The sequence below is a fragment of the Cryptomeria japonica genome, chromosome 5 (genome assembly GCF_030272615.1).
Source record: "Cryptomeria japonica chromosome 5, Sugi_1.0, whole genome shotgun sequence".
Lineage (NCBI taxonomy): Eukaryota > Viridiplantae > Streptophyta > Pinopsida > Cupressales > Cupressaceae > Cryptomeria > Cryptomeria japonica.
Genome location: NC_081409.1, coordinates 46,017,132 through 46,028,401, shown reverse-complemented (window position 1 = coordinate 46,028,401; position 11,270 = coordinate 46,017,132). Strand labels below are relative to the sequence as shown.

The window sequence follows — 11,270 nt, the reverse complement described above, 5'->3', positions numbered from 1 at the left end:
CTTGACAGACATTGCAGGTTTGTTTGTGGAGTCCTACATTGTATATTTGGGAGACGTCATTGATGACATTCATCTTCTCTTTGATTAAGATGATCCTTATTCGATTGTTGCGAGGGAACACTTTGACCCTCTTTTGCATTCTCTACATGATCCTTCTTTAGAGGTTGACATGATTGTGGATGCTTTTGTACAACAGTTTGAGGACCTGTCTCTTTATTCTTTGAGGAGACATGTGAGTATTTGGATATTATTTTTACATTCATCTCCACTAGATCTTGGAGTGCCTTTTTCAGTAGTGTGGAGCAGTTTACCACCTTTGGAGGGGGTATCATTCAGCATTGACATGGGGACACTTGAGCAGTTTTTCAGAGATTCCATTCATCATTAGTATTTTTTCTACATCTTCCCTTTATGATTGGGGAGACTTCATGGATACACCTTTGGTTCTATTTCTTCCTAAGGGGAGGAACATGGTTCGACGTTTGTGGAGCAGTTTCTTCATTCATCTTCAAGCTTCTATCATTGGTGGAGATTCTACATTGAGGGGGGGCTTCCTAGTCTCTCTTCTTCTTCTCTCATATGGGGGGGAATTTTTTCTCATATGGGGTTTTGTTCCTCACATACTTCTATGAGAGTTCTCTTGTATATTTTTTCTCTTTTTGGGGGAGGGTTTTTTCCCATTAGTTTTTCTCTCTTTCCCTTCTTTGTAAGAGATTTAATTCCATTGGTTTTCTTTGCATTTGCATTTGTACATGCATACCTAACATGGCCTAGTAGCCGAGACACACCTTACATTGCTTAGTTGCATTAAACTTAAGTGCATTCCCCTAAGTTGCACTTAAGGGGGGGGTGTTGGTGTAATTATTTATTCATGTTGGATATTATTACACCTTACTTAAGTTTACTTAGGAAATGCATATAATAGTAGTTTGGGTATGAGATACTTGGGTGTTTGTGCTACATTGGGATAGTGTGTGTAGGAGAGTTTCCACCTTTTGTGGTCTTATCTTATTGTTACATTCCACATTCAATGGGTGATCCACCTCATGTGGATTATTATATTGTTTCTCCTACCTACCCTTGTTTCTTATTGAGCCACATGTCATGTTTGTGTGCTCACATATCTATATAGCCTTGCCTATATAAGAAGACTCATATTCATTGTATGTAAGGATTGATGATCCAGTTGATCAGTATTTTCTCTTGATAGAATACACTTTATTCCTATCATCTATTTTGTTCTCTCTTATTTGTGCTTTCCATTGCCTCTAGATCTTGGAAAAATCTCAGATGTCTAATATTGTAAATCCCTTCACCGGGAGGCTCATTAACTTGAGTTTAAAATCCTCTAACAAGGTTACTCTTAACATGGTAGAGCTCCTAACAGGGCTGAGGCAAAATCTCTTGACTGGGTGACTCCTAACAAGGTCTTCTCTTAACCGGGCTTATTGTAAAGCTCTTAACTGGGCTAGGCCTTTAACTAGACGCATTCCAAAAGAGTGCAATTATTTTGTGGGTCCTAATTCCCACCGTGCTTTTTCCTAGTTGGGTTTCCATGTTAAAAATCTTTATGTTCATGTGGTGGATGGATTGTTGATTTATGTATTTAGTATCTTTACTTTACTTGCATATTGATGAACACTTGAGTGAATGGTTGGATAAATTGGTTTAAGGGACTGTTTGAGTAGTTACAGGTACTATTTGTTGAAGTATTAGAGAATTATTTTATTACTAATTCACCCCCTCTCAGTAATAACGAGATCCTCATAATAACAAAACATATCTCTCATTGTAATTTTAACCTTGACCCTAATTCTCTCTTTTGTTAGTTGGTGAATTGTTATATAAAAATTATATTTTGCAAATCTCATTATTTTGATATTTAAAAAAAATAATTGTACATAATCTTCATATAAATGATTTCTTAAATTTTTTAAAAACAAAAAATATAATTATAAAAGAAACTAAATAATTTTAGAAATGCAATAGAACCCTAATCTTAGTCCAACTTGTTTATAAAACTATATTGTTAAACACAACCTTAATACTAATTGTAACCATAATTGAATGATTTTCTAACTCTAGTTGAATTATAACCTTGATTGAACCCTAATTGTAATTGAACCTTTATTGATTACTTTAATGTAACCATAATTTAATATTAGTCATTATAAAATTGATTTAGTTTGAGGGCGAAGAGTTATTTTATTTTACTTTGTACAACTATTTGATTTAATTAATAAAAATGCACATCTTTGGATTAAAAATGCTTTCCATGTCAATTAATTGTAGTTGCACTTGAATACTCACCAATTTAATACTTTACAATTTATATATTTTGTATATTTGGCTAGATAAAACCTATTAAAACTTGTAGTTTGAATTAATTTGAGTTAGGGTTTTCATGGTTTGGATACAACTTCCAATACAATCACATTTGCTTCACATACTTATCTACTTAAAGGTTGTCAACCATTGGAATATCCATCATATGCAACCTAGGGTAATAATAAATTAACGGTATACATGCAATTAAACATCAAATTTTATCTGTATAGATTGTCTTTTGACGAAAACATAACTACCACCTCAACTCTTTAAGTATTTATATGCATGTCAAATTTACTCAAAAATTGAAATGTTAACCAATACTTTTGCTGCCATTGTAGAGGCCTCTAGGCTTAAATACCCATAGAGACAAATAATAAAAGAAAATCAAATTACAAAAGTGATCAAAGTAAGAATATCAATTTGATTAAACTGCTGAAAGAAAAAAGAATTTTGAAAAACTTTCATAGAGGATAGCTATCCATCTTCTTTGACAAGTCCTAAACTCCTTTCCTTTTCCATCCACTCCCATGAACAAATAGACTTTTGATAAAAAAAATTACACTAAAAATTAAGCATGTTTCATAAATAATTATTTTAGTCTTCTATGACATGAATTTAAATATGAAAATAATAATCCTAACTTAATTAAAATGACCCAAATAGAAAAGCTAAAAAATCATTATGTAGGATTGTTGGAGTAATGTTAACTCCAACTAAGGTTGTTAGCGCAACTTCCAAACTCTCTATTTTCTGCCATGATTTACAGTGTGTGACTAAAGGTGCATGTTAGTCACAACAAAGAAACTTTTGTTGCATGCTTTATTTGGCTAAGCCAATGAAGGAGCTTCTTCCATTCCAATTCAACCGAGGAGTTTACTCTACGTCTCTTCCATTCCATTTCAATGATTTTTGCATGATATATGTTGATGTGTTGGTTCATTCTTTGTATAAATCATGCTTTTAGCATATAGTAAACACATAATGAATTAATAGAATTTTCATTCATATATGCAGATCTCTTTTTCTGCTTTGTTCTTTGCTCTATTTTTCTATTAAGTTTTGTTTCTTCTTTCAACTAGATCTATATTCTGCTATGCTAAAAATTTAACATGGTATCAAAGCCTTGAGAGCTAGGAAGAAGGACAAATTATTTGCAGGCAGATTTCTGAAGAATGGAAGCTGACATAAACCTTTGTTTTTAGAGCATGCACCTTTCTTTCTTTGTTCATGCTCTTTTTGCACAGGTGTTGCCTTCATCTTCTCCTTTGTGACACATCATTTCAATGGACCTGTCATGCCTCTCCTTTGTCATATTATGAGGGAGTTTTTCTACTATTAATGTTAATGCTTCTTGGTTTTGTTTCAAGTTTGATCAGTTCACTATTGGCACCTGTATTTTTGACTAGCAGCTTCTTCTTGCATGGTTGAGTAGTGTCATTGGGGTCACTCGTGCAAATTCATGTGCCACTTGCATCTTCGAATGTCAGATGTTTTGCCTTTGTTTGCCATCTGATTATTGTTCGAGCAGTGTCATTGAGGGCACTCATGTAGATTCTTGATCTTGATCATCATCTTGGCTTTTGAGGAGGTTCTTCATTCAACACTATGGCAGCAGTTACCATTCGACAGTTGTCCACACTTTTCTTGTATCTCAAAGGATGTTCTTCTGCACTTCATATAGTTGTAATTTTGAGGGAGGATTTATTTCCACTAGGTTTTCCCTCTTTCCTCTTTCCTCTTTCCTCTTTCTTTTCTTTTCTTTTCCTTTTCTCCTTAGTTGGTATTAAGGGGGGGTGTTGGAGTAATGTTAACTCCAACTAAGGCTGTTAGCACAACTTCCACGGTGTGTGACTGGAGGTGCATGTTAGTCACAACAGAGAAACTTTTGTTGCATGCTTTATTTGGCTAAGCCAATGAAGGAACTTCTTCCGTTCCGATTCAACCGAGGAGTTTATTCTACGTCTCTTCCATTCCATTCCAATGGTTTCTACATGATATATGTTCATACGTTGGTTCATTCTTTGTATAAATCAGGCTTTCAGCATATTGTAAACACATAATGAATTAATAGAATTTTCATTCATATATGCAGATCTCTTTTTCTGCTTTGTTTTCAGCTAGATCTGTATTCTGCTGTGCAGAAAATTTAACAAGAATGCCTTGAAATCATTATCATTTTAAATAGTCTGTTAGTGTAAAGAATTGTGGAATGAAAACAATGTGCACTTCCATACTCGTTGATTCATATATCATGTTCTTTTCTAGATTACTTTATCTTGGTTGGAGATTCTTATAACAAGGAAGATGGGTAATTAAATTATCACTTTGTAAGCAGACCTTAAATTTTTTAACACACAGTTTAATATTTATCAATCACTTCATGGTATTTTTGGCCATTCTTTACCTTTACAAGCTAAAGATCCAGAAATATTGAGTTAAAACGACAAACCAATGCTAAAACTAATTATGGAATATTGTAGAAAAGCTATGTTAATTAGATAGATCATCTCAGAAATTAACTTACTTAGCAGTAAGACCATAGCTACATTAGATGAGCATTATTTTGATAATTGAACCCATAACTATCCTTGGACTCATAATTCATTATTCCCATCTCAGTCGTTTTATTGTATAACCTATATTAAGCTGACTGATTTGGGCCGCCATTGTATTGTGTCTAGCAGTTAACAAACTGATAATCCACCTGCAGATGACCAGCATTATATCCTTTGCCATTGGTGTCGATCTTGTTGAATTCATTAACGTCCAAGTCAAGCCCTCCATTTGCACATTGATCAACTATTCTCACCGTCGTCTGTGCTTTTGTGTCTCGGTTTGTCACCTGAATAACAACACCACCAGAGCACTCAATAAAATTACAGAAGATGCAAATTTCAACCTTATAAACGTAGATATTATTGAATCTGAAAAACAAAACAGAGGAGCATGTGATAGTAAAAACTTACCCTTAAACATTTGCCACAAGAAGCTTGTCCTTTTGGGCCAACTGGTCCACAGAAGGCAGTCCATCCATATTTCTTGCGCCAACTGAGAGGTTTGTTTGCATCCCAAGTAGCACAGTATGCAGAGGCCTTGTTCAAATCCCACCCAATATTCTGAGGATTATAAAGATGATAAGTTGCCCTCACATTGCTGGCTTGTTGAGCATTAGCCTGCAATGCCAGAAAAACTAGGCAACCCAATATCACCACTAACATTACTCTATTCTCCATCTTACTATACACCAATTTTTTCTTCCCAGATCTTGAAAACTGAATTGCACTGAATATTGATGCTTAGATGGGAGTACTTATAGATAATTTATGTGGAAAAAAGGGGCAGTAAGGAGAAGTGTTCAAACAAACAACCTAATTTGGACAGCCCGGTCAGTCAAGAGTAGCCGCCTAAAGATTATGTATATCTATTGATTTGATTTCTCATTCGCCACCTGGAACGCATTTGGTCGGTCCTTGTTAAATCTTTATGACTGAGATTTGTCATTCCGCGAGGATAAAATTTCTAGATGTTCAAATAATCATAGAGTTAGTATGTATTTGGCAATAGCATCATGCACACTTGAATCCTTTTTATACAAATTCTCATCAACGCTAAACAAGTGTCTTGACTTAAGACTCAAAGACGCCACATATTTCAATTCTCGCATATGAAGTCTTCATTTGTGGCCATTAATGCTATCTTGTGATGTAATCATGGATGATGGGTCTAGTAAAAGACTTTCTAACCATTCAATCTCATTATACACATACATAGATATTTTATACATATCAGTTATCAAAATCAATGTGTGTTTATGATAATTAATTTAATTTAATGTAAGTATAATTTTTAGTCAAAATTGCATCACCATTCTCTATCTTGATCGGCTTACAACATGTTAGGCCTTGATCGTTTTGTCACAATACAATATCAATACTTTCACATTAATATGGTCATGGACATTATCTTCCCTTAGCTTTATCTATTTTCTCAATTTACTATAAACTTTCCAAATATATTCTAGTCCTTGGATCTCTTTTATGTCTCCTTGTAATGATTTAGCTCTCCCTTTTATAGTACCTTTTTAGTTTTAAGGTTGTTTGTTAGCCTAGATGCTGCAAATTATGATTCCAAAATCAATGCAATCTCAAAGACAACCTCTCTTGGGATCAATAAGGATTCTCAAACAATTAAACATGGGCATGCTTGCAATGCTCCACCAATTTTTATGGATGAAACTAAAATTCATAATAAAAAAATGTGGTATCATAGTAGAAAATTTGAATTTCAATGGCCTACATTCTTAAATAGAAAATAAATTAGAAACTCCAAAAGAAATATTTTTGGATGATGCAAGATGGCCTTTTGGTTTAAGATGCTCCCATATTAGACACCCTAGGTAAGTGATTTGTGAGCATCATGTTTTCAAACAAGGATTGAGTGATAGAATCATCCTTTATGCAAGTAAACTAACCTCAAAGAACCCTCAACATATGAAGATGATTTTGGGATCAACTTAATGTTGCTTATCTTTCCAATTCTATTACTCTCAAACAAGGGAAGTTAAAACATGTTCCAACTTACACACTTCTACTCACTCTCCTCGAGTCCTTTTTCATCTTCTACTTTACTATTCTAGAAATAAATTTCTTCCACTAATCTCATCTCATTCATGTATAACTCTTACCTCTATATTTACCATCTCAAACTATCTTAGATTATCGAAATTTCTCCCCTATTCCATTAATTTTTCTATAAGGAATAATCATTTGTTATATAGTCATTCATGGAGGCATCATGAGCCTATGTTGGATTCGCTAACTTGTCATTGTAAAAAGCTTGGTTTATTTTCTTCTAAACTAATTCTAGACAAGTGTTAATAGGGTGATCCCACAATAGTGGGTTACAGTTTTTGTTAGGAACAAAACTTGTTCATTGTCAAAAAATATATTTTAAGGCCCTTAAAATGAATGGGAATCTTCATTCAAATGTTTTTTTGTGTTCACTTCAACACCCCCCTTCAAACAAACACTTCAACATGAAGGGGTTTGCTCGGAGGGCCTATCAACCAAATTTTTAATTATTTTAGGGGGGTTCACTCAAAGCCCCTTAATTTTAAGGTATTTAGTGGGGTTCATTCAAACCCCCTTATTTTACACTTGCCCCCCTCCATCTACAATTTTTAAAAGATTTTTGGCTTTTGAGGCTCAAATTGAGGATCAAAATGGAATCAACTTGACAAACCTAGTTGCAGGATCATAGTACTCGAAATGATCTTCCAACAGGTACAGTTTTAATATATTTTGATTTTATTATGAACTTTTTGTTTTAGGTTCTACTAAACATAGTTTTTTCATAGATAATCAACTTCTCTAAAAATAGTAAATTAAATTAAAAAAATTATAAAATTTGTATGCATTAGGTATTGATGTCCTTGTTCCAACAAAAAATAAAAAATGGTTATATGGAGAAGCTACATGGGAAAAAGGACCAGGTTTCCAAACTCTTCGTCGAGGGATGGAACAAGGAGAGAGTCACCCTGTTTGGGCAGACGGTGAATTTGCATGAGAAGTTGATTGCGGAGGTGATAGGGTTGTCAATGGAAGGGACCAAATTATTCAAGGATAGAAGATTTTCTAACAATGCGATGAAGAGCTTTCCCAAGAACGAAGACGAAAAGGAGAGGCTTGTCAAGCATGACGGCACTTACTTCATTCCCAACCAGGTAAAAATATTCTAGCGTAAAATGCTAAAATTGATTATGAAATTTGTTACGGTTGATGGGAGGTTTACTAAATTTGTGTTTTTGAATCATTTTAGATATGGGAACAAGGTTTCCTTTCCCTTTTATCTAGTTTCTTCCCTTAATGACTATCTAGCTGACCACATTAAGAACCCTAAGTTGAGCCCTTTGGCTCATCAGGAGTTAATCCTTTTAATTTATTAGCATTTGGAAGCTAGGGTTAAGAGGGTAAAGGCAAGTCTAGATGATAAAGAGGAGGAGTATATCGCTAGTGATTGTTTGGATGATTCTGATTCTAATGAAAAAGTTGCCGCCTCTAACCCCCCTAAGAAGAGGGTTAGAATCCCCAAGATCAAAAATGATATAACATCAATGGAGGATACCTCTACTAGAAATGTGAAACCCAAGGGGAAGGGTAAGAGGATTATTTTATCTATTTCTATTTCCGGGGATAAGCAACATCCTTAAGTTTCTAAAAACCAAGAATTCGAAGCAATGGAGTTGGATTCCCAGGACTTACAAGACAAGCCAAAAATGATGTTCGATATCTTGGGAAATGCTAGAAGTACCTCAGTTGATATGTACCAATTCCAACGATGGGTGTTTCATTAAATTAAGATTTTGCATCTTAAGCAGAGAACTTCCTCAACTAAAATGGAAAGGATTAAATGGGTTGTGGAGAAAGAGGGTCAAGTGAGAACAAAAGAATAGGGGAAAGGAAGTGTTTCTGAAAGTAATGAGTGTGCCCTATGGAAAGAAGATGAAAAAGAATGATTTTGGATTGCCTTCAGAAAAATGGTGAGCCTATAGAGCTTTTTAAGTACAGATATGATGAAAAGTTTGGGGAGATCAGCTTGAAAATGCAGAAAATTGAGACCGTCCTCAAGAAGATCATGGAGAGCAGTGCGGCTATGCTGAGAGTGTTTGCTACCAATATATCGACTATGGTGGTTAGATTGGAGAAAATGCACAATGGTAGGAGCCTCATGGATTTGGAGATGGATGTTGGGGTCTCTATCTCCAAGGATATCCCTCACACCATGAGGAGGACTAGAAAAAGAACCAAGGTTCTGGAGGTTCTTATGGCTCAGGATCTTCTTGACCTCAAAGAAGCTGCAAAGACCATGTTAATGCTAGAGAAAGAGGCTATTGATACTCTCAATATTTTCATGTAGCTAGGAGGTTGTTTTTTGTTTCTTTTTTGCCAGTATCTCGCTATTTTTTTGTTGTCTTTTACTCTGGTTGTTATGTTTGTGCTATCCTTCTCTCTTGCACCCCATTTTGTTTTGTTGTTGTTAATTATGGTCTAGATACTTTATTGATCTATCTTTGGATATTATGTATGGGGTTTTGGGTCCCCTCAAAACCCATTTTTGCTTAACCAAAAACATAAATATAATTAATATATATATATATATATATATATATATATATATAATCTGATCAGATAAATAATAATACTAAATAGTAAACTAGAAAGAGCTTACAAATAGTAAGAAGAATTTTTTTATATATAATTCTTGTTATTACTATTAGTATCTAAGAAGTTGGGGATTGAGATGTTTCCAAAGAGGGGCAGTCTAAATCCAGACAATTTAGGGTGATTTTTCAAGAGAGGGTGGGGATCAGCATCCTTAGAACCTTTAGGGATAGGGTCCCAAGATAGGGTAAGGGCTTCGATCTATAAAGTTTGAGGGAACCTATTCTATTTGGTATCTAAGTTCTTTGATAACATTCACATCCTCTTCTTCCTTATAACTAAAGTAGTAACAAAGTTTGATAGTTTCATTAAGAATTATGGATGTGTAAAGCAGAAAAATCGAACCCTAGTTGTCCTCCCCTCCCCAACTCCAAGGAGAGAGAAGGGGGAGTCACTAGGGTTGATGGTTTTCACTTAGGAGAGACTTTACATTCAAAATAGGGGTTGAAACCCACAAGATCCAATCCCACGCAATGCAAGATTGGATTCTAAATGAGTTTCAAGGGTTGTGATAGCAAGGATACCCTCTTTTGTAAAGAATGTAGATAGAAAGATTGAACTAGGAATGCATGTAAAGTAGGAAAGATTCGCTTATAAACAGAGATAGGGATATGGGATGAAGCTGCGGACCTGGAATTAGCAGTAAAATGTCAAGATGGTGTTGTTCTGCAAATTTGAGCGAAAGTTGATGGGACGATGGCGCCCGGCGTGCACACGGTCCTCCGAAAAATCCGCGAAACGAAGGGGGATCTGTTCGTCTCTGCACAAGGATTCCAGATCTTCAATTACAGCCGCGTACCTGCAACATGCAAAGGTGTAATGTATGTAGCATGTTGTACGTGATCTCCTCTTCAATGGTTGAATCCTTGTCTTGAATGCAACACCTAGCCTTGAATGGAGACTTAGAATGCTCAATTGCTTGAAGGAATGCTTGAATGCTTAAATGTTTGAATATCGCTTCCGCATCTTGCTCCCATATGTTTCCCTTCTTCGCTTTGGAAGAGGAAATGTAGTTTATATACTTGTCAATTAAGGCTGATAGACTGATTTTCCCGACCTTAGGCCGACCAGGAAACATTATTTCCCGAATTGCAAACTTAAAGACCCAATGCCCAAAAGAGACCGAGCCCAAAATAGGGCTAGGGACCAGGGCGCTGGGCGCCATGGTCCTGGGGGACTAGGGCACTGGGTGCCCTGGTCCTAAAGGACCAGGGTGCTAGGCACCATGGTCCCACCTCCCGGGACAGCAGGGTGCAAGGAGGGATCAGGCCAGGGTGTAGAGAAATGTAGTTTTTGGTGTCATAAATAGGTTTCGGGGTCTCCATTCAGGTTCAACGTTGCGGCGCCATCGTGAAGACCCAAATGTAGTCAAAATTGCAAGTGTCACAATTTTAGGACGCTACATTTAGCCCCCACTTTAGTAGGAGTATAAGCGTACGCTCATACTTCCGGTAAAGTACAAGGAAACAACATTGAAAAACATTCACCACGTCAAGGAGGCAAGATACACCAAGCCCCCAGTGGACTAAGGATCTTATGACTTCGATTGACAAAGTAAAAGGGAAGATCATGAGGGAGAACCATGACTGTCAGTAGTAAGGTTCCCTCACTATGAGTCATGCAAGAAAGATATCAAAAATTTTCAAGGCAAAGCTAAATTTGTCAAGAAATTTTCAAGTATCTTGAAAAGATATGGACGGGATGTATGCCCCCCTACGT

The 11,270-nt window shown here is 35.7% G+C and overlaps 1 protein-coding gene across 1 annotated transcript; it reads right to left on the bottom strand.

Annotated features, from left to right (window-relative positions):
• Positions 1–4,805: 4,805 nt before the first annotated feature.
• Positions 4,806–5,627, bottom strand: LOC131039898 (pathogenesis-related protein PR-4). The gene is made up of 2 exons (XM_057972749.2): positions 5,298–5,627; positions 4,806–5,173 (listed from the first exon to the last, which is right to left on the bottom strand). Exons 1-2 carry the CDS (start codon positions 5,562–5,564, stop codon positions 5,009–5,011), a joined length of 432 nt encoding a protein of 143 aa, XP_057828732.1. The 5' UTR covers positions 5,565–5,627; the 3' UTR covers positions 4,806–5,008.
• Between the last annotated feature and the right edge of the window lie 5,643 nt (positions 5,628–11,270).

Excerpts from the sequence above, each read along its gene's own strand:
- LOC131039898 (XM_057972749.2), bottom strand. The coding sequence starts at position 5,564 with ATGGAGAATAGAGTAATGTTAGTGGTGATATTGGGTTGCCTAGTTTTT. Across the intron at positions 5,174-5,297 it reads CTTGTGGCAAATGTTTAAGG|GTGACAAACCGAGACACAAA; the intron begins GTAAGTTTTTAC and ends GTTGTTATTCAG.